Source organism: Crassostrea angulata, chromosome 6 (assembly GCF_025612915.1).
Source record: "Crassostrea angulata isolate pt1a10 chromosome 6, ASM2561291v2, whole genome shotgun sequence".
In the NCBI taxonomy this organism is placed as follows: domain Eukaryota; kingdom Metazoa; phylum Mollusca; class Bivalvia; order Ostreida; family Ostreidae; genus Magallana; species Magallana angulata.
In genome coordinates this window covers 54,214,163-54,238,973 of record NC_069116.1, presented here as the reverse complement: position 1 = coordinate 54,238,973, position 24,811 = coordinate 54,214,163, and the positions used below count along the sequence as shown (strand labels likewise).

The following is a 24,811-nucleotide window of genomic DNA, read 5'->3' as shown; positions in this document are numbered from 1 at the left end:
GTTTACTGTTTTTACTCTGGGAGTTTTTTTGGGTTTTTTTGGATTTTCTCATTACGTACTGTCAGTTTTGTTAGCAGTTTTATCTATCAATAAAACTTCTACCCATAGTCTTTAAGCATGTAATGTTGACACATGAAGTGATAGACAACTCTGAATGTGTTGTTCTTGGGATTTTATCATGGGTTTCTTCTTCTTAATATATTTTATGATGCATCTTTATACAGGTAGTTTTTAATGAAATTCAGTGCAAAAAAAAGTACAAAAATAGGAATTTTCTTATTTGGTAATTACTTTTAAATAGTACCATTAAAACATTGCTTTTTGCAATCTTGCCCTCTCTTGATGTCAATGAGATATTATGATTAAATTGAAATGGCAATTACACAAGAAATCTGTGTCAGTTTTGCAAGGGTTTTCAAACTTGAACCTCTGTGTGTTGTGAATTTTATATCACATATACACTTATTTACACATTTAAAACTCTAAAATTATGATAAGGCTACATTTGTATTAATTTCAGCTGTTTTATTTCTTCAATAGAGTAGATTTAATCAACCATATATGTATCAAAAACATCTTTTTGTATTCTGATTTGAATGAATAACACATAAAAAAGAACTTTGCCTCACATTTTATTAACTTCAAACTTAACAATATAAACATGATGATAAAAAGATATTCAGTTGTAAAAACATAAACATGTACATGTATTAACATTAAAAACAAATCAATTGGCACATTATTAGAATGAACTTGAGTTCAGTCCTTTTGTAAAAGTCAGTATGAGATAAACACACACTCAGTGTCTATATATATAGTCCATTAATTAAGATTTTCTTCCTCTGAAAAATGACAAGAACCCAGCCATTCTTGAGTTGAGATCTGTTCGTTTTCGCTGTTTTTCAATGAAACGCCTTCGATCTGTGATGAATAACTTGGCCATTTTATCCCAGCTACTTCTCTCCACCAATACCTATTCAATGTAAGGATATTAATGATTAGTTAAAGCTCCTTATTCTAGAAACAGTGAATCTACTGTAAATGCACATATATTTGTTGGGTTTAAACTTCGTTGCTTTTTAATCCAAATAAAATTGCGTTGGGATTGAATTTCATCATATCTTGATCTTTAAAATGTATCACGTATCAAGTCTGTATTTATGAATAATGGGTACATCAGTTAAAAATTCGATAATAAAGGATATTAGATTAGAGTATATTCCATACTTTGTAAGGCCCCTCAGTTTGAGAGGTGGGGCGTTTAACCGGTAGCATGACAGCAGGCTTGGAGTCCACAGTGGCTGACATTTCCATTGGAGTAATAGATGACAGGTGTATGGAAACTTCTCCAGCAAAGTCGTCCGAGCCGATCTTGTCATGGTCCAAAACACTCAGCAACAAAACCGCTCCTCTCACAGACAAATACTCACGGGGGACATTTGGGCTGAAATTGAAGCAATGCAATCTACATTCAAAATTTTTGTTCTCCTTGATTTGGCTTTTGTATAAGTGTAAAAGATCAAGATTGACTAGGTGAAGTATCGAATGTAGTGAATGGCTTACAACTGGAAGGTGGTATTGAACACAGGGTTGAGGGTCTGTTCTATAATCTTAGTCTTCTGTGGCTTGTTGTGGCCAAACATTGTCTTGGGATAAAGGGAGACGACCACATAAGGATCGCTCAGTCCGGAGTGGTCTAACCCAGGCAAGTCGGTGCCACGAATCACTGAAACAAGAAACATAACTTGTACCATCTCAACTAGCAAATTCAGCCTTGTATATTTCAAATTTCATTTACTTATTGAATACTCTTACTCTTTCTACACTTACTAACAGACAGTAATAGTTTTACCTTTGACAAATATTGTAACATTTCCTCTGGTTTCCTCAATATATGACAGCTTAACGGCAAGGTTCCCTAAAAACTCTGAGGGAGTCTCCTAGATTAAAAAGTAATTGAAATTAATACACATGTAAAACAAAACACAAGACAGAAGCAATGCATTCCTCTCTATTCTCTTAAGAAGTCATTCTTTTATTGACTATTTCATCAGCCAAGAAGCATACAATTTTCTTTCTCTATTAGGAAATCACCGATTCTTACATTGACTATTTCGTCAGCCAGGCTGTGGAAGTACTCTAGCATCAGTTCCTCAGTACTTAGGGAGTTCAGCTCTAGTCTGTCTTTTAATTTCTTGTACTCTTCTATTTGTATTTTATCTTCCTCCAAGCCATCTTTGGCAAAGAAGGAAGTCAGGGCTCTTAAAAACTGTTTAGAAGATAATGAGTTTTACGAACTTGTTTCAATCATTTTACCATAGTTAAAATACTTGTAGATATAAGATTTATACTGTCAGTGAGTATATTAGTCTAAGAGTATTTTTAATCTTTAAAAACTTACCTGTTTCATTTGACAATAATATTCTGGTCTTTCCTACAATACATGAAATAAGATTAAAATTGAATTTTTTTCCCAATATAATGCCATGTTTAAATAAATTTGTGTATATATCTACAGGACAGGTGAAAAACAAAGATAAATTATTGAAAGTTGATGGAAAATCATTATCGGAAGACCAACCAGAATCAAATAACTGGGAAACAGAAATGCTTTTTCCCATTAGAAAAAAATTATAAGGTATTTTTTAAGTTTGGTGTTTTATATGATATCAGAATAACCAAAATATCATTTAAGTAACTATTATATTAAGTGAAATCTACATATACTTCAGTGTAATTTGGGACTGACAATTAGATCCTCACCCCTACGAAGACTTGTTCCTCCATCAGATTACTGATGGTCTTCCACAGCTGGGCTGTGATGTGGGGATACATGCTGTCAAACAGCCTCTCCCTCAGGGTCCGCAGGTTGGTGGACAGGTACTGGAACAACTGGTCAATGGACTGCAAGAAGTAGGTCACATATACAGGTATTTTTCTTAACAAAGTCATGATTCCCTCAACCTTTATTGCTTCTAGAACTTTAGAATTCAAATTAGGTTACTAAATTTATAATAGTAGGTATTTCTCATAGCTTGCTTTAACTGGATTAATTACATTGCATGCATATAAATTATACATGTGAATTACTTAAGGATGGAAAGATAATTTGTTGTTAATTTCTGTCAAAGTCTTAGGATATGCATTATTGTCAAATGAACTTCATTGGCTTACAGAGGCTTTCTCTGGGGTTTTCTGGGTAAACAACTCCATGAATCGAGCCATGTCTATTTTCATCTTTTCCCCTATTTGAGTGATAAGTTGGGCACACTTCATCAATATTTCTTGCTGCGAGGACTGGATGAGGCGGGAGAGGGTGGAGATGGCCTTGTTTCCAATGTCGTCGTTCTCGTGTTTTGTGGACAGAAGCATACAAACGGATTCCCAGTCAAGCAGAACGGGAAGTTCCTTCAAATACTGTCTCACATGCTCAATGTTGTTTAGAGTTATGCAGAGCTGAAAATTGCAAGAAGTTCCACAATTCACTCATAGCTATAGATATTTTCATATAATAATTTGTACAATACAAAGTTTATATTTTTGTGTTTCATTTCATGATTCTAATTTTTCTAACCAGATAAACAATGTACCGGTACTACCAGTAATTATAATTTAGAAAGAGATATGAAGGCTATGATAAATCTAAATCATTCAGTTCCTACCCTTTCCGTTATATCAAACTGTTTCTCTCCATTATCATAAAAGTTACTCTTTTCCATCATAGCATGAATTTTCTCTGTGTATATTCTGGTTCCATCACATATGAGCTAAAAGAACAAAAACATATTATCTTTCATAGATATAATTGTGAATACAAGACTTTAAGGTGCCTCACTACACCTTGAAATATTTTCTCAAATCAGTAGAAAATTGCTTGATTTTGATAGAAAGCATGATGGATAAGAAGTATATATGTCAAATAGGTGAAAAAATGTGCAATTTTAGATAAAAAATGAAATTTTCAAAAATTTCATTCAGTAAACATGAACAAAAGCCCCAGGTTGATTCGAACTCATGACCTGCGGTTCACAAGCCTGATACTTTAACCACTGAGCTATGACGGTATACATCTGAATCGATTAAACAAACAGTTTAACAAAACATGTAAATCACCATCTTGTGACGTAGTGTCTTAAAAAGTATAGGTCTCGGTGTAGTGAAGTACCTTAAATACAATGCACGTACTAGCTAGTGGCGAGGACTGAGCAGTTAAAACAAGATACACCAAGATAAATACTGATGTACTGTGGTAGTCCAGATAAACAGTTTCCTGTTGCTATAGACAACAGCTGGCATACTTACATCAGTAATTTTAATGATCCCCATCACCGCTGCATCAGGATCATGGTAGTCTATCTGTCTCCATTCTTCTGTTATCTGAAATGTCACAAAACATGCAGTTTATTTATATGAAATAGAATACACAAACTAATGGGAAGAAATGCACTGGGTTGTCTCCCTTTTGATTACCTGTGCAAAACAAGCTTTGACATCCACAGAGGAGTTGGAGAATTTGACCAGACTGTGAGTCACAACAACCTGTCAGAAAAATATTTGTAAAAAATTAGTATCAACCTAGAAATTGAGGTAAACTCAAGAAATTGAAGGTACTAAGTGCAGGTGCTTACATCTTTGTCAATTTCCAGGGCCCTTTCTATGCGATTCAAGCACTCGGATCTAAACGTCTGTAACCAGAAAGCCAGCGCATCCAGAAACCAGTCCTGGTACTGCTGAATGGTCAGTCGAAACACATCTCTGAAACATTGACAAAAACACTGATTAATTAGAAAGAATTGTCAGTTGAAACTCATCTCTGAACTGTTGACAAAGACAATAACCAATATAAGATAGAATTTGATGAGTAATGCCATCAGATGTACAGACACCAGTTAATAACAGACCTCCTACTGACGTTATCCCTCACTATGCTGTAAAACTTCTTGGCGGCGAAGTACATCCTGAGAGCAAGTCGACTGCTGTACGTGATGTTGACATTGTACTGGTGATATTTACGCTGGTACGCATCCAGTTCCTGACAAAGTCCCCTCATCACTGAACTAATCTGTCACAGAGGAATGCGTACATCATTACAACAGTTGTAACTTGTGTGTTATTGATATTGGGACAACATTGTCTTTCATGGATGACATATATGGGATGAATTCTATTCTCAGATAACATCAGGTGCAGGTGCCATAAAACTTAGAAAAGCTCACTTTTGATCTCAGTGTAACTTTTCCAATCAATAATCCTCTTGTAAATCTAAGAGACTGAGATTAAAAGTGAGCTTGTCTAAGTTTCATGGCCCCAAGGCCAGTTTTATAAAGACCTACCTTTTTCTCCACACAGAAGGAGACGATGCGGAAGTATCCTATGCCCAACGTGTTGTACAGGTTACTGACCACGCCCATAGGAAGGCAGTGGGAGGAGGCCAGGTTAGTCAGCTCCACCAGGGAGGTCATCCGCGGAATGACTGGGTCCTGGACCGCGTCGTGGTTAAAAATCAGCGATACCTTCTCACTGATCCAACGATCCGTGTCTTCCTACAGGTACATGCAGAAGAATTGTAATGAGAGTTTTTCCCCTTGGACTGTACAATCTTATATCAATTGCACATGGTACATGAAGAAAAATTGTAACGAGAGTTGTTCTCCTTTGACAGCTGAATTTTATGATTGTTGTGATATGTAACATATGAAATTTATTATTATGAGGGTTATTGTCTTATATACATGGACAAGTATTACCAGTAACTGTTGTGACAAGTATGTACTGTATTGAAAGGAGAGTTATTCCCCTTGGACAGCAATTTTCATCTTGGACAGTAGAATTTTATATCAATATTTGTGATATATAAGAAAGTACCTGTAGCTTCAAGAGGATTTTCTGGCTGAGAGGACTGTGGGGAGAGGACTTGGGGTCCCAGAGATCCAGATCCAGTAACAGAATACTGACACTGTAGAGAGACAAAGCACAAACTTAGTGAAAAAAACCAATCTGTGATGATAAATCAAATTGATTTATAGTTACATGCATAAGAGGTTACCTAAACTTTTGTTTTAAGGCATTTATATTGTCCAGGTATGGAGGAAATAGCTCCAGGTTGCTGTCCAGGTGCTTAGACAATGTGCGTATGTAACCACTCGCAGCTCGTCTGTACATCATTATCTGCAATAGCAACAGTCTCCCGTCAACTCCAGCTTAAGGTTTTGTGTAACAATTGAAAGTATGTACAGCTTATTGAATTTGATGCAAGATGTGACAGCCTACCTCGGCGTCTGTGAGAGGCATCTTCTGGGAGCAATGGGACAGGTCAAACTGTTTGGAGGCCCAGATCATCTGGAGTTCCTGTATCGCAGCCTGCAGGGCCTGGTCCACTGTCGTGATGTCATCATGGCTGTTGCACCATTCAAGTAGCACCACAATATGTCTGAAAGAAGCAACATACCACAAGGTCTCAGAGTAGCCATTGATTATATTTAAACTTTACAGTCAAAAATGAAGAAACAAAGTAAGTTACTTTTTTTGTAATAATATTAACCTTCAAAGAATAAAACTTTCACTTTTTTAAATTTCATAAAAATATTTTGATCTAGAAATAATTGTAATTGTAAATACATTTTGACAATTGAAAAGAAATTGTGTTTCTAAATCATATAATTAACAGACTTGGGATACTTACATCAAAATTTGGGATAACTTTGAGATTCCAAAGGACTGGGCGAACAAATCCAGAATCCTGATGTCCTGTACGCTGAGATGTGGGTCTAGTGAACTGTTGGGCTTTTGAATCAAATATAATAACATAATGTATTTATTGCTTTACAAGCAAGCATTTTGAACTGCTGTTAAAAATTTATTACAGCTTAAGCCTACCTCTCGAACCTTCACCGCTTGTTTGTAAAACTGTTCGGCTGCCTGATAATAATCCTCCACAGAGAAGAGCTGACCCCCGGTCACTGAACTCTACACATACACAAAAATATATCTACATGCAGATGATTCAAAAATACTATTAAATTTGACTGATAAATTACCATGGCTTAGGGCATGTTGTTTTCAACAAGAATCAATAGTAAATACCTGTTGATGAGACAAGTGAAGTTTGATGCGACATTTTCCACATGGAAGTTTGCTTCCCTTTGAGGAGGGGCTAGAAATATCCCACCACCAATCACAGCCCTGGGCAGGAATTTCCTATAAAAAATATGCACCAATCAATGAGTATCTTTCAATTTGAATATCAGCCATCTGAGAGCTCCATTGTTTAATGGTGATACTTACTCTGACTGGAATGACAACCTTGCCAAATAAGTGATGGTCCCATTTCTCATGGTCATGCACATGAAGAACATTTCTCAACAAGCTGAAAAGGTAAAAAATAGCCAGTTAAGAGTACTGTAGATTCCTTATTTTATGCGAGTACTAAACTCCGCAATTCAACGGTTTTGCATTAAATAGCTAGAGTATAAAATCGTGAACGCTGAATTATTTTTATAATTCAAATAGTTTACATCTGTCAAAAATATAAAAGCAAGATTTTATAATCAGCGAGATGTGCTTCTCGCGATTTTACGCAGATATTACTTCCTTGCCTTTAATTAGGAATTTACAGTCCTGTTGGATTGATGTATGGAAGGTATTTGATCAATAGGTCTGGGGTTAACAAGTCAAGATCAATGTGGTTTAACAGAGAGAACCAATTGAGGTTCTTGGGATCAGTGAAGAAATCCTGGTTTATTCATGTATCATTACTGAACTTTTGAAGTCACAAGAAGGTTAAAACCAGGAAGTTAATCTGATATGAGAATTGTTGTTGACTCTTTGATTAATCTTATCTGGTTTCTCTCAAATTGTTTACAATCAAATAGATATTTATCTGGAAAGTCTAGATTTGTTCATAGATGCTAAACACTAGTCTGCTTAAATGATGTATGCTGATGCCATATCTTTCTCAAATTTGTTTGTTCACATTTTTTTTCCGGTATTTACAGTGTAGTCATTTTTTTAAGGAATATTGATGCTAGTGTACATTAAAGAGAGCCTCTACATTAAAGAGAGATCATCATGTATTTGAGCATAGAAATTCAAGTAGTCCATATAAGTTACATGTATATTTAACTGAGACCAAAAGGCAATGAAAAAAACCAAGTCTTTCCTTCTATTCTCTTGATATCGAAGTCTTGCCATATACATTATACAATTGTACTTATTGAAGTTACATGCCTTCAGATGGAGAGAAGTACCAAAAGCTAGGGGATAGTCATTGATACATCCCTGATGATGGAGTGAGAAAGTTTTTTTCTTGTCATTCTCCATATTTAAGATAAATTAACATTGATGGATTGATACAAGCAGACACTGACCTGGGCAGGAGATGATGTTTGTCTGGCTGGGGTTTCTCGGCTCCATTTTCTTGCTCTTGGTTAAAAATGTACAATTGGATTTCATCTGTCAGAAAGTCTTCTACTGGCCTATATGATAAAAAGAAATTTAAGAAGTTTCAAATAATTCAGGATTATTAATACAGGTATATTTACTTGACTTGACAATTAGATTTGATTCTATGATATAAAGAGTAAATTTGTTTAAATGGTGTCCTACTCAGTAGATTGGCAAAAAAATGTCCATGAAGTTAGTTACCAGGTACATGTATATGATTTGATTTACAGTATCTTAATAGATTTTTTATATCAAAGTTTCTTGTCTCTTCTTAAATATGTACATTATCAACAATCTTCATTAAACCCTTTACATATTATTTATTAATTCTAGCATGCAGCATTTACAATTATCTTTAAGCTGTAAATTTAAGGTACATGTACTTACAGCTCAAACTCCTCGTTCCACTGAGGTTCTGAGGTGTGCTTGGCTGTGTTTGTCCTCAGTACCTCCTCCGTATCAGTCGTGTGTATCACAGGGAGGGTGGAGGAAGAGTTCTTCTTCAGTTTAGGCGATGATCTCGGTGATGTTTTGGGTGATGACTTTGGTGAATATGAGGAGTGTCTTTTCAATGGATGGTAGATGTCCAAGAGACAATATGGATTACAGTTTTCTGCCAAATAATATATTATAGTTGTAACCAATTAACAGTAGTAAGTTAGTAAATTACACTTTAATACCGAGTATTAATACCGACCATGTATATTTATGGTTTGTTTAGTTATTTCAATAAATCCCATGTTCTGGAGGTACCTTCTGAGTCGGTCTTGAGCCCTTTGGCCTCTAGGACGGTAATGTTTGCTTGTAAAGCCAGAGGTCTGTGAAACATTTCTTGCCTTATGTAAAACTCTTGCTCCTCTTGGTTCACTTCAAATACCTGAAAATTCATGCATTGATTTGTAGTTGAACCTGTATTCTCAAAATGATCTCAAGTCAAACTGGTTCAAATGACATACTTATGGTCTTCTCAAAACACGGAGATACAGAAGTCCAACAAGCGACCCAATTAAACACTACATAAGCATTTGCCTTTTAACTTTAAATAGGAGTTCTAGAGAGGAGGGAAAATCTCTAAAGATTTTAAACTGTGAAGAATTAAGGCAATCTAATTAAAATTAGAACTTCCATCCGCTCCCCGGTTTTCGATATGTTGCGACATATCCAAAACCGAGGGGCGGATGGAAGTTCTAATTTTAATTAGATTGGAATAAGGGTAGATATATTAAACTCTCTTGGTAAATTCTTACAAAAGGCATTGCCTTAATTTGTATTTAATTTCCTAGTCAAATATTGGTTTTTAACTTTTCAATCATATGATAAACTATTTCAGATTTGTACGTACATTTGTATTTTGTCATATTTATGTATGGTATTTAACATAAATATATAAACAGAAGACATTGTATTGAGTATATAGAAACATACATATAGTCATATACATGTATATACTAATTAAATGTTCATGTCTGTCCTAGCTCCATCAGTCATCCAACTCTTTCCCTCTTGTATACCGTGGTTTCATTAATATTCAAGGGTATCAATTTTCGTGGATAAAGTGAAAATCACAATTTCAAGGATACGTTAATTCCTGGTCAATGACCCTATCAATACAAAATGTTAATAGAAATTGCAATTCAATGAACTTAATAACGAAATCCACGAAAATTGGTATTCAACGAATATTGATGAAACCACAGTATATGTTTATTGAATGTTTTATGTACATTGGATGTTGTATGTACAATCTTCATGTTGCCCCTTGAGGGCCCTTAATTGGTAAATAAAGAAATTGAAATTGAATTGCTCTGTCTTTGCATACAGATGTGCCAGACAGTGATAATGATGCAACAATTTGCTGACGTCTGAAAAGAGCAGCTGCCATGAATTCACTTATTCATAACCCAAATTTCAATAATGAATACATATGGTTTAAAACCGACCATTCATAAACTACGTGACATACGTGCAATGCATCAAACAAAACAAAAATTAGAAGTTGCGAAATACATGTACCCTTACAGATTTTACAATTCAATCCATTGAATCGTCACATGCTCGAGACTTTGGTGAACTTTCATTTAAAAACTTACAACAACATGAAAGCCTCATGCAATTAACAGTTTACATTAAGATATTAATTTCTAAAATAGAAGCTGAATCATCACCTATTAAGAGTGTACGAACTAAACTATAAATGTCAACACTATGTTCAAAGTCTGTAAACTTTCATCTAAAAATGCCAAGTCTACCCTCTAATAACACATAATCTCAGGCTTACTGCATAATCACAAACCATGAGAAACTTTAAATTCAAACAGAAACTCGACACTGATGAGAAATCAGAAACTTGTGTTTGTTTTCAATTTTCTTTAAATTTCAGCTATGTTAGAAAAATAACCTAGTGCATCATATCAGCAAAATACTAATGTCTAATGGTCTGTTACTCTTATATAAATGAGAACTTGCCAACATGCCATTGATCATACAATTTTACGTACATGAATTTTCAGTTGAATAGAGACATAAACAACAGCACTAGACCAAATCATTTCCTGATTTTTATTTTTAATATTTAGCCAATCGGAAAATCTCCTTTTTGGATATCACAACAAATAAACACATTTAGTCATCATTTATTTATATGGTTATGACGTCAGGCATTTATGTATAAGACATTTTTTTAATTTTTATCATCTTTAGATTTGATATGATCTTAATATTTTGAATGTCAAAGTTGTAAACATATGGCAACAATTCTCCAATCATGACACATCATAAAAACAAAGAAAACATTTAAAGCAAATAATAAAAACACCAAAGCAGCCATGGTCAGACCAGTAATCTGACACTAGGTCATTTAAAAGTAACAATTATGTTTATCTTTAAAATTGATGGTCTGATCAAGAGGCAATCATGATGCTATAACTCACACATCTCTGAAAAGTAGACGAGACTAAGAAATCAAGTTCACTACCATGACTTAGAATTGAGTTGGACTCAATGTTTTAAGTCTATCAAGTTGGCATTGCTGTTATAAGTCTATCAAGTTGAACTTACTGTTTTGAGTCTATCAATCAGGTCGCCAGGGCGGAGTCCAGTAGTAACATCTGGATTTCCCAGTGGATGAAGCAGGCAGCGGAGTATTCCACAGTACACATTTTCATTCTACAAATATTAGGCTAAAATATTAGAAACCAAAAATCACAGAAATTCACTCAACATTATTTCAGCAAATGCTAATAAATCCATCACTGTAGCTTCATTTTCAAAAAACTTGTCCAAGATGGCTCATTTAAATAAAATCGGATTGCATCATTCAGAAGTGAGCCTTATTGGATGTGAACCTCTATGTCAGCAGCGGATAAACTCCCTGCTGAGGAGCTTCTGTCCCTCTCAAAGTCAAAATCCACACTCGACTCGTCTGAAGCTCGCCGGCTGTGGTGCTTTTTCCAACGTTTCTTCGAGAACCTTCTCTTTAGTCTAGATAAGAGTCCTGTTTGTGAGGCAGTGGTCAGAGAATTCCCCGGGGAGGGGGGCAGACTGTAACATTGGGGGAGGGTCAGGGAGTCTGTCCTCAAATACTCCAGGGAGTCCGTGGGCAAGCTGTTGGATTTCTTCATTCTGTCCTACTCTTTAATACTCATAGTACAATGTTTAGTGTTTTCCCCTCAACACATTCCTTTTTAAGTACTCAGGGCGTATGCATATATCTCTGTCAAATGGGTATACAGGTGCTGGTACGTGGAACACTAAATCATTGCAATAAATCTACCCAGCATTCCTCTCTGATTAAGAAGTGTTTGTTTAAGGATCTGCAAGATTTCCGATCATACCTTAGTATCTATACCTTTAGAGGGGTTTCACCTGTCTGCCAGTAAAATCCAAGGTGTTCCTCATGAATTACACATTAATTCAAAAATATGGGGTATTTAGGTATGTGAGGAGGATATCCTCTCAGAAGTGCCTTTTAACAGTTACGGAAATAAAACATACATTACATCAAAACAAATACATAATGGAACTAAATATTGCTGTGTTTGATAACCGATTTATTGAAGCCCATGTTATTTAATGCCATATTAATTATTTCCACTTATCTTTTCAAAGTGATTTTCTTTATCACTTCAATTTACTTAAAATTAAAATGCAGTTAGAGTTATGGAGGAGCAAATTCTGCTAATAATTAAGACCTTTTTGATTTTATATTGAAGTAAGATAGCTAGTTTGAAGAAATTTCAAGTTTGTCTCTGCCATATAACCCCCTTGTGTTCAGAGAGGGACCAGAGAGGGTTAATACTTCATTGAACATATAGAAAACAATCTTCTAATATTGTAGAAATTATTTCTTGTATGAAGAAATTTTAAGTTTTAATATATAACACAACACCTGTAAGAGAAAGGTCCAGCAGAGTGTGTGTGTGTGTATGGGTGTGTATGGGTGTGTTCATGGGTTACAGAGAGCTGACGTAAAAAGTTCATTAAATTAGAATATAAATATCAAGTTAACTCATATCAACATTTAAAAAATCGATCATATTTTGAATTTGAAGTATTCATCACATTAAAGCTCAGCGTATTCCCTACCATTTTTATGTATGTGTATCTCCATCTTTCGCTTACGAGTATGTAGCATTGAACAAAAGGGACTCCAGACACGTAGCATCGGGAGGGGGGGGGAGGGGGCCTGCCCCCTTACCTTTCTTCGGAGCAGCCATTTTTCTTCAATTTACATATTTATCATGGAGTCCCCCCCCCCCCCACTTTCAAAAACGATGCTACGTGCCTGGGTGGGTTGGAGGGGGGGGGGGGGGGGAGAAAGATGTGTTTATGGCCTCTCCACCCTTAAAAAATATCAACCATTTCCCGATAATGGCGAAAGAATAATAAACGTGCAAGCCAAATGACCCCTCGACATAGAAAGAAAACAAAACGATGCGACCTGCCTGGCTTAAACTACACGGGTGCAGTTGAACTCATTTTTCATATCTGATTTGTCATCCGTAACTGTAAGTGTTTCATTCAGTGTGGGCGTTTTCATTTATTTAATTCTTAAAATGGTGTTTTTCTTTTCGTCAGTATTAAGTGCACTTTTTATGTTCCGTTTATATGAATCCAGAAATATCTTTCCATCTCTACGCACCCCAAAAATGGTTTGATGGCATCTTCGAGTTTCTGTATTTCGGTTAATCAATTCATCCTTTTTATTGAAATCCAATTTGAAACAAACATTGTTCATCGTACACTCTTTACAATATCTTATATTTCTTATGGGAAAAAAAAAACCGCGCAGTTGTGGGACGTGGGTGGGGGTTGTTTCGGTTTTTCAACAGTGACTAAGATACCGATTCTGTCAACATCTGATCATAATCTACAATACTGTCCTTTCTGATATATTTCATTTTATCAAATAAAATATACAACATGACTACTTTGTATCAAATAAAATATACAACATGACTACTTTGTGGTCATGTTGTATATTTTATTTGATAAAATGAAAATACCGTTAAAAAGAGAACAAATAATATACCTCTTCTCTATTTCTGTTGACTTTTCTTAAAGAAGTCAATTAGGTAATTAACTAATTGTATTATCATTATCTTCTGCAGAAGCCAGGTCAATCTCCTTTAGTTTATTCCAAGAATCTTAAACTGAGTACACCTATAAACATAAAATCTGGTTGGCCTAACAATCAAGTTGGGATCGTCGAAAAACAGGTACATTTCTGGGGTTTTTTTTCATTTTTTGTTTTTTTTTTATTTGTGAACTACAACCTAAAACTTTCAAACTGAAATGTTTTCACTGCTTTGACGGCAAACTAATTTTTGATTCAATCCAAGACAGCCACTATGTATACGTTTATTGAATTACAAAATAACAGTATGTCTACAGGTCTATTCTGTAACGTTATATAGAAGTGAGGTTCAAAACGTGCTCATTCAGTCATTCAGTAATCCATCCATCCCATCAAATAAGTAACACACTGTGTTCGTGGTTTGCTGTTGGCCGTAGTACCGCCCTTTACAAAATTTTAGATTCGCCAGAGTCCAAGTTTGTATTCATGCTGTATATCTTATTTGATAGAATATATTGTATCGGAAAGGACAGTAAAACAGCACGTGCACATAGTCCAAAGCAAAATATCGCAATGTTAAAAAAGGACAAGATAGAATACTGGTAATTATAGTATAATCAAAATATATTGTAATTTATCGACATGTGCAAATTGATATTGATGAACCATTTCCTTGTGATACGATTGTATGAACGCTACTGTTTAACATATAAATAAATACAGAGACAGATTTGATAGGTAGATAGGCTGCTTATCCAATATGTGATGTATAATTTATAAATGGCACTGGGGACTTGATCAAAAGAAATCATTTACGTTTAAGTCATGTCCTATAGATATTCAGCCAAAAATGCGATAACGGAAATATGAGAGAGAGAGAGAGAGAGAGGAGAGAGAGAGAGAGAGATTTTACCACTGGATGCTGCGGGTAGAATACATCGCCGCTGGGTTTCGGGACATGGATTATGAAGTTATCACGTTTTGCCGAATTGGTGTTGGTACAAGAGACGGAACATCGTCGCCCACCAATTTTCTTTCGACCAAAGAATGCTGCTGCAATGTTCTTCTTTCTACTTCGACTACTTGTCGTCTGCGGTTCCACGTCTATGACGTCACTATCACTTTGAGAACGTAATTTGCTGCTACGCGTACAGTCTTTCTCGGAGGGTACCTTCAAGAACACGCTTGAATCTAGGCTCATGCTGTTTGAAACAAATGGGTGTCCTTCCTTATCGGTGCCCCTGTATACCGAGCTCCCCATTTCAACGCTGCGCGTGCCTCTCAGGCGTTGCATGTTCGAATCGTGTACTCGTTCATCGTCTGTCTTGGAGACTGTGAACTTTCCTGGGACACTCAGAAATCGCGTCCTAGTACACATACCGCTGCGATATTTTGTGGTGTTTTTCATTATGATTTTACCAATTCGTTCCAGATTTTTAAAGGTTGCCTTTAATTTTATTCATGGCCCAGAAAACACATTTTGAAAAATAATAAAATCTTTTCTGACTCAAAAGAACGTTGAAACATAGACGCAACACTACCTGTGTTTGCTTTCCAAGCTTTTAATGAAGTGTAGTATTTAAATGTGAGAATGAATCCTTATTTATTAGATCTGTGCATATGTACGCTAAATGCGATAGTGACGTAGAAAAGAGAGGTGTGTCTGAGATCACCAACTAAATTAGCGATATTGTCATATGTTCGTTCTGCGTCCTATATCACTGTTTTTGAATATTTAAATGCTAAATAGATTTTATTCTTACGTATTGGAGGTGATCTATGGTTATCCTTGGTTTCAAAACTTTCTTTTAACCTAAATAACACTTTGATGTGCAGAAATTTAATTGCTGTTTACAAAGTTATAGTACACAAACATCGTCTATTAAAATTTTAAAAGTACATATATATGAAAACAACCGGAGATGACTTGTCATCTTAGGAAGCATAAACTGTGGTCTTTATTCTTTGAGCCGCAATTTGTCGTGGATTTTATTTTTGAGCGCATCCATGAAATCAAATGGTCAAACGCAGTCAGAAACTTAGCAGTATTTTTAATGGGCAGGGCCACTGTCCTGGTATTTACGTTTTGCATTTTCATAATATCGGTACACTTTATTCAATTGCTTCAATTTACATGAGAGAGAGAGAGAGAGAGAGAGAGAGAGAGAGAGAGAGAGAGAGAGAGAGAGAGAGTGTGTGTGTGTGTGTGTGTGTGTGTGTTTGTTGCAGGAGGCCGTCAATGTATTTTGAATAGAGAGTCTAGGTCAGCATAGTTTGAGAAAAGTGTTTTTTTTTGTCAAATTAGGAAACTTTTGGTGAAAATTTTAATCATCAACCACACCCCCCCCCCCCACACACACACACGTTAGCGAAAATGAGACTAAAATCAAAATAAAATATCAAGTTCAAAACCATGACCCTACTATAGTTTCTAAACTGGGATTCAGTAATTGTAAATTGGGAGCGTTTGCTCAATTTCCAGTTGTAAATTAAATTCAGGGATATTGACACACAGCTTTGTTAGGTATGCGTGATACTTAAATGTCTGAAATTGGGTTACAAAAGCATACGTAATAAGAAGGTAACCTTTGTTTTTCCTTTTAAATAAATAGTACCAAAAAGTACACTTCCTTATAAATGAACAAAAATAAAGTTAAAGAAGCAAGCACTCTTTTAACATAGCTCATTATGCAACATCAAACAGAAATTTTGTAATGCACATTTTTAAGTTACTTTTATGCACCCATGCAGCCAAGGACGTTTTATATTGCACAATGCTGCATTGCCAATACATGCACTAATACGACGACACAAAGCTATCTGAGACTCACCCCCGTGGCGTACAGGGCCCTGAGTCGGGGCCCAGGGAGGAACAGACCCTCACAGGTCATGATCTCAACATACAGAACTCCGCCGGCTTGCCAAGGGCAACAGTCGATTGGTGTATGGAATTGCCTCGCAGTAATCGCTCGTTTCGTTATTAATGCCACAAAATGATGATGTGACCGGCTACAGTAAAATTGTTATTAAATGAGAGCTGTGTATACCTGACCTATACGTTTATTTGATATGTTCAACCAACCGAATTTTATATGGGTTTTGTATAACCAACGTTTTTTTTTACCCTACAAATTGAACCCTTTAAAACATGCATATATGTAGGGTGCAAACTTGCAATCAAAGGTTGTATAATACTAAGGGTGTAACTGCGTTTCCACAGAGTTCTACTTGACGATTTACTGCGCTCTCGCTGCATGAGTATCCGCCAAGCGTTCATGACGTACTAATAATTTTTACCTCGCGTTCTCGGCGTGCTATGCGCGCTGACTGCACAAGACGTTCTTTACAAATAAGAATTCTGAACTTTATTACTATTAAATAAATGATAAATACATTGTATTTGTTTGTTTTAATGAAATAAGGTACATTGCAACTGTAATCGCTATTAATGGACGCCAAAGAAACGCCAAGAAAGTGCGACGAACGCAGCAACAGCTCTTTAGGTCGCTGTGTGGATTTAAAACAACGAAACACAAAACGGTCAAATGCTGTGGTGCGCAGTGAGACGCAATGACATCACAATTGACTCCGAGAGGTCTCTACATGCAAGCGTGATCTATGTGTTTCTTGAGCGCGCCAATGGAGCTCTCGCTCTTGGTTACATAAGGTTTATTTTTATTCAGATCTAGACCAACTAGAAGAATAATCAAAGTACTGAAAGTACTGAAAAGCGCTAACCTAGCTTGGTTCTAAGAAAATTTACTGTGTGCAAGCGTAGGCGGAAATGAGCCTTATTGAAATTTTGGTTTATGTTTAATGAATATCAATTTAAAGTATCGAAGGCCAGATTTCTTTAAATATATGTTACTTTCTGAAGATGATGTGAATTAAAGCTGAACACGACTTGTATATGGATACTTGCCTGAAAAAAGATATGTTAAAATCACAAATTATACCTTTTGAACAGTAATTTATCACAGTTTTTGACATTTTCTTGCAAAGAATCGATTTTATTTTTCTATATTTTAGCTTCTGAATACGCACTATATTTTTTCATCTCTGCGTAGCACCCCGTGCTGATGTACGTAAGCCCCGCAAACCAATCGTATCTACTCGGCCATTTCCGTCACCCAGATAACTGGTTCCCTATACCTCTTACCAGTTTAAATGATGTATATTTCTGCTCATAGAGGGCAGTTATTCCTTGCACCGGAAATAGAAGTCTAACGACAATAAAGCGCTGAGCTATGCTTAGCGCTTTAAAAACAAAGTCCAGATTTTTATGTAAATTGCAGGCGTTTAATAATTAGTACTAAAAGGTCATATATATATATATATATATATATATATATATATATATATATATATATATATATATATATATATATATATATATATATATATATATTTACGCTATGAGTATCCATACCCCTTTCTACTAATAGAAAAATAAGAAAATAAATATTATCAATTGGTCGTTTTATCAATATATATATCAGAAATAAATATCAAATAATACGAAATCAGCAACCAAGTCCTAACTTTACAGGACACAAATACAAATAGATAACATTCTTTTTAATCATTTTCGAGGGCTGATTATATATAATCCTGAAAACTACCCTGCGCGGGGAAATTTCCGAGAGCTGTAAACTACATGACATCAAAACAAAACTTCAGCACTTGTGATGAGTATTCGCTTGTAAAAAAGGAATCTACTGTAGTTGGTGCTAACATTATCAGTAAATGTACCAATTTCTCTTCCCATGGACACCGATCTACGTTAGCTAGGTAAAGGAACAGAATTGTCTTTAATCTCTTCTATTTTTGTACATAACGAGAGCTGATTTGTATTGTTTCACAAACCTTCATCATTTGTCCCAATTAAAGTTCACACCTGTACGAAAGGTCGGCGCACCCGAGATATAATTACATGCATGTACAATAAGTTAATAGTGTTTAAAGTAAAAGTTTAGTCATTGAGAGTGTTTGTAACCATTTTTTGAGGATTAGGGTGAGAACCTAGTAAGTTGCAAGAACTTATGTTCGAACCCTTTGTATATTATATATACAGGGTGTTTCATAATATCTGATACCATTTACTCCTTGAATAACTTTTGATTAAATTAATCTAAATCAAATGCATTTTTATAAAAATATATGATGTAAATTTTCACTCTACAAATTTTACAAGCATTCATAAGTTTTTGACAAATGCGTTGTTTATATAAACACAAGAGAATACTCCAAATGCCGTCTTTTTAGCTCACCTGAACCGAAGGTTCAAGTGAGCTTTTCTGATCACCCGTCGTCCGTCCGTCCGTCCGTCCGTCCGTCCGTCCGTCTGTCCGTCCGTCTGTAAACTTTTCACATTTTCAACTTCTTCTCAAAATCCACTGGGCCAAATTTAACCAAATTTGGTACAAAGCATCCTTATGGAAAGGGGGTTATAAATTGTAAAAATAAAGGGCACAGCCCTTTTCAAAAGGGAGATAATTGCGAAACAGTAAGTATAGGGTGCATGTCTTTAAAAATCTTCTTCTCAAGAACCACTGCACTAGAAATGCCAATATTTACACAAAAGCTTGTATATATAGTGAAGATTCTAAATTGTAAAAATCGTGACCCTCGGACCAAAACTGGGGCCCCAGGCGGGGTTCAAAGTTTAACATAGAAATACATAGGAAAATGTTTTAAAAATCTTCTTCTCAAGAACCACCAGAAATGCCAATATTTACACAAAAACTTGTATATATAGTGAAGATTCTAAATTGTAAAAATCGTGACCCTCGGACCAAAACTGGGGCCCCAGGCGGGGTTCAAAGTTTAACATAGAAATACATAGGAAAATTTTTAAAAAATCTTCTTCTCAAGAACCACTGCACCAGAAATGCCAATATTTACACATAAGCTTGTATACATAGTGAAGATTCTAAATTGTAAAAATCGTGACCCTCGGACCAAAACTGGGGCCCCAGGCGGGGTTCCAATTTACCATAGATATACCTTAGGAAAATGTTTAAAAAATCTTCTTCTCAAGAACCACTGCACCAGAAAAGCCAATATTTACACAAAAGCTTGTATATATAGTGAAGATTCTAAATTGTAACAATCGTGACCCTCGGACCAAAACTGGGGCCCCAGGCGGGGTTCAAAGTTTAACATAGATATACCTTAGGAAAATGTTTAAAAAATCTTCTTCTCAAGAACCACTGCACCAGAAATGCCAATATTTACACAAAAGCTTGTATGTATAATGAAGATTCTAAATTGTAGAAATCGTGACCCTCAAATCAAAACTGCAGCCCCAGGCGGGGTTCAAAGTTTAACATAGAACTACATATGAAAAATGTTTAAAAATTTTCTTCTCAAAAACCACTTCACCAAAAATGCCAATACATACACAAACGGTTGTATATATAGTGAAGATTGTAAAAATCGTGACCCCTGAACAAAAAAGTGGGGCCCCAGTAGGGGTTTAGATTTTAACATTTATAGGAAAATGTTTTAAAATCTTCTTCTCAAGAACTATAGTGCAACTGTTTGGGATATTACTATGCATACATGTACATCCTTAAATAATGTAGATTCAAAAAATTGTAACTCCCGGACAATTGATGGGCACCAAGAGGGGTTCAAAATTTAAACGTTTTAAAAAACATAAAGGAAAAGTTTAAAAATTTTCTTCTCAAGAACTACAATGTTTTAGTTTGGGGAATTTCTATGCCTTCGCTCATTTAGATTCCTAATTGGTAAAATCGTGACCCCCGGACCAATACTGGGGCCCCAAGATGGGGTCAAAGTTTATTATAGAAATGTAAAGGTAACGTTAAAATATCTTCTTCTCGAGAACTACAATGCCTCAATTTGTGAGATTACTATCATGCATACAACCTTGGATAATGAAGGTTCGACAGTTTTAAAATAGTGACCCCTGGACTAATACTAGGGACCCAAGATGGGTTTAAAGTTAAATGTAAAAGTACCGGTATATATGGAAAATGTTTAAAAATCTTCTTTTCGAGAACTACAATGCATCAATTTGTCAGATAACTACGTAAGCACCCTCAAATAGTGTAGATTCGAAATTATAAAAGCTGTGACCTCAATCTAATACTGGGGCCCCAAGAGGTGTTCAAAGTTTAGCATAGAAATATAGAGGGAAAATGTTGAAAAATCTTTTTCTAGGGAACTATAATGCTTCAGCTTGTGAGATAACTATGCAAGCATCCTTAAATAATGTAGATTCCAAATAATTAAAACTTTAGCCCTGGACTAATACTGTGGCCCCAAGAGGGGTTCAAAGTTTAACATAGAAAGATATATTGAAAATGTTTTTAAAAAGTTTTTCTCGAGAACTATAATGCTACAGTTTGTGAGATTATTATGCAAAGATCCTCAAATTGTGTAAACTCTAATGTAGTGGAACCAAGAGTTATCTTTCTTGATGTTCTGTACAGTCTGAGAGTTATTTCTCTTGAAGTGGAACTCTGCTACGTTCAGTTTTTCAGGTTGTGTACGTGCGGTCCTACCGCAGTGCTACACATTTTCATTCCTATGTTACTGTTTATGTTGTTCAAGCCAACCATAAACCTCGGACCATAACTGGGTCCCCAGAAAGGGGTTCAATGTTTAAAATAGAAAAAGCATATGCTACGAAATGTAATGTTACAAGGAACTGCTGTTCAGGTGAGCGATGTGGCCCATGGGCCTCTTGTTTAATCAATGAGGACGTTATGTCGATGAGTAAAATTAATTTATTCTTCACAACAGTTACGGTCCCATCTCTTCAAATCTACTCATAATCTTAAGAATGTGTTGCTTGTTGAGTCGCTCTTACCCAGGGTATTCTGTTTTTAAACTTGTACAGCTATATATGGAGTCTCTGTTTTATAGCACATTTTTAAAACGGAAGATGCCTGCTCTATTGTCCGATTTATCTTGATTAAAATTCAATTCAACCTCAGAAATATGATGCAACTTTGTGACATCATAATTCAAATAAAAGCACGTATTTTTTCCAACCTTTTTTGAAGAAAATATCTAAATATTTAACTTTTTATTCAAGTCATAATTTACAAGTGTTGGCCACATGTTATTTTATTTATACGAATTTTATATGGTATCAGATAACCTGGGACATCCTGAACAAAACAATATGTTCAAACCAACCATTTATTTTTGAAAATACAATTAAAATTGACGTTCTGGGTTTCATAATGAATTTCAATTTTTCATTTCAAAATTAAAAAAAAATACATGTATAAAATATTCAAGCCCCTTGTGCTAAATCGTGATTTTAAATTTATTTATTTAAAATTTCGCGCATAAACGTATTATTTTCGTTTAAGAATTGCTTTTTAGTTTTCTTATTTAGCCAAAACTTTCACGTTTGCACTTTTTAAGTAATAATGTCTGTTTTAATGCAAAGAAGACGGGCTTATAAAATAGCGATATTGTCAATCGTTTAATTGTAAAATAAAATTTCAAACTAATATTTTTCTGTTATATCTATTTCTCAATAAATTATTCAATTTTGCATATGCGTAGTTTCTGACTTTAGTCAGTATGTACGTAGACCAATTCAGCTCATTTTCGTAGCTATTAAAAAACTATAAATTTTTCGCGACCAATTGCGAAACTTCCGCCCAATTTACCCGAATAAATGCAAATATATCGCGAATAAAAACAAAACGTTTGCGAATTAACGCGCGACTTTAGCGATTTAACGCAAAACATTCGTTTTATTATGCAATACTTTTAATGTGCTCTTTGTGTACAGTACAGGTTACAATATGTGCATTTCCTAAATCTACACGTGCTTCCAAATAAAGAAAAATCTTTCCTTAAATAAAATCGTATACGACCTTGACTAATCATTTAACAAATAAGTAAATGTAGTGCATATATAGAAAATGGTTTTTTAAAAATTTATTTAAATAGCCCCAAATCCGCTATATCCGTGTTCGTTATAATCAAATTTTGCTGTAACTGCTGAGTATTAGGGTCATTATCAAAATATGCAGACTTTTAAAATATGTAAAACATGAGAAAATTATTGGTGAAAAAATTACTTTGATTGCAAAAAACACATTTAACAAACAATAAAGTATAACATCTAAAAATTTGCAAACATTGGAATCTACCATTTGGTGGATAATTAGACTAAAATTAAATGAACTGTGAAAATTTTGTCAGTGGTGTAACAGGCATATAGTATAGGAAAAAAATCTTAAATAAAATAAAATAATTCTTTTAAAATGATGGACATAAAGTTTATATCAACAAACTTCATTTAAAGTTATTAGAATTAGATAACAGAAAATATTTGACACATTTACATAGTGACCAACATAACATTTGGGACAAAGTCTTGATGTTACTCAACAAATTTTTAATTTGAGCATTAAAAGAACACAACTGGATTTTTCTTTTAATGGAGCATAAAAAAGACATTATTGTAAATGCACTGGTGTTTTCAAATATACATGAATCATTGTCAGTTAATTTTATTTGGAGAAAAATGTACACGTTACACCACTGATTATTATGTTTTACCACTGACTAAAAGTTACACCACTGACCTAGCGATAATAAATAAGAGATAAGTGTGTTAAATTTTGTAAAATAAACTAATTTCTATTTTTGATTGCATTTAAAACATGAAAAATTTGATCTTAAATAAAAGTTTTCGTGCCTCTTTCTTTCATAATCTGAAGATAGACACACTGTTACACCACTTATAATCAGTGTTACACCACTGACACAAAAATGGCATGTAGATGTTTTTTTACATGAATTCACTCATTCTTTGATGTTATATTTTTTACTATTGGCATCCTCACACTTTTATCCACCTTGTACCGAGTTCGAACTTTCTTCGGCTCATCAATCTCACAAACAACATCTTCAATACTATACCAGCTCATATCAATCATACACTTTGGATAATAAAATTGAAATTTCTCCAATTTTCTCCAAAATCTATGCATACAATGCATATACACTTCCTCTTTGTCTATATATGTTTTTTGAAGCTCAGCTAGCATTTGTTACCTTTAAGTATTTGAAAGATTTTAGTATAACATAATAGGGAATGTGAAATGTCAGTGGAATAACATATATTATTGTACACTATAAGTCATTAAAAAATTTGATTTTTTAATAAAAATATGATGTGGATAATTTCATTTCTTTATTAGAATAAATTTGTTTTTACTTTTATCTTTTAATCAAGTATTTAAATGGGTAAAACATAATTAGAGCATACAAAATGTCAATGGTGTTTCAAATAATGTCAATGGTGTAACAGGTCTCATGTTCCAGATTAAGAAAACACAATTGCAATTAAATAGTCAAGCTTTCTTTATTGTGACAGTGTCTAACTTGTAAAATTGATAAATAACAATTGTTCAAAATGCTCAAAATATAAATGAAATGGAAGAAAAAGTAAAATAATTAAATAATGTCATGTGGTGTAACAGTTTTTTCAGTGGTGTAACAACAATTTTTGGTTACACCACTGACCGTTATACCACTGATGTATCCATAGTAAATGTAGCAGTTTGACCCAAGAGAACAGATACTACACTAAGCTACATAGCCTATGTTATAATGTGATAAACATTCATCATTTATGTGAAAAACTTTTTTGTTCTTTCATAATAGAAAACCTTAAATAGCACGTTATTCCACTGACACAGTTTACATTGTATTTTTCGGAGCATACTAACATTTTCTGCCATATTTTCTATCACACTGATGTCATCACTGATACATTTATCTTTTTAGTAG

General features: G+C 34.6%; 1 protein-coding gene across 3 annotated transcripts; it reads right to left on the bottom strand.

Moving 5' to 3' along the window:
• Positions 1–615: 615 nt before the first annotated feature.
• LOC128187946 (protein unc-13 homolog D-like) lies at positions 616–17,370 on the bottom strand. 3 transcript variants are annotated; one of them, XM_052858664.1, is made up of 26 exons: positions 16,849–17,370; positions 11,500–11,607; positions 9,196–9,319; positions 8,830–9,055; positions 8,367–8,474; positions 7,285–7,366; positions 7,084–7,197; positions 6,877–6,966; positions 6,683–6,783; positions 6,271–6,430; positions 6,047–6,168; positions 5,866–5,956; positions 5,334–5,543; positions 4,902–5,062; positions 4,629–4,755; positions 4,471–4,539; positions 4,303–4,377; positions 3,663–3,767; positions 3,175–3,456; positions 2,764–2,904; positions 2,402–2,434; positions 2,105–2,269; positions 1,853–1,940; positions 1,564–1,726; positions 1,228–1,444; positions 616–973 (listed from the first exon to the last, which is right to left on the bottom strand). In XM_052858664.1, the coding sequence occupies exons 1-26, from the start codon at positions 16,906–16,908 to the stop codon at positions 827–829; spliced, it is 3,369 nt and encodes a 1,122-aa protein (XP_052714624.1). In that variant the 5' UTR covers positions 16,909–17,370; the 3' UTR covers positions 616–826. The 3 variants fall into 3 exon arrangements, with proteins under 3 accessions (XP_052714624.1, XP_052714622.1, XP_052714623.1); XM_052858662.1 differs by lacking the exon at positions 16,849–17,370 and adding an exon at positions 14,931–16,176; XM_052858663.1 differs by lacking the exon at positions 16,849–17,370 and adding an exon at positions 11,787–13,040.
• Between the last annotated feature and the right edge of the window lie 7,441 nt (positions 17,371–24,811).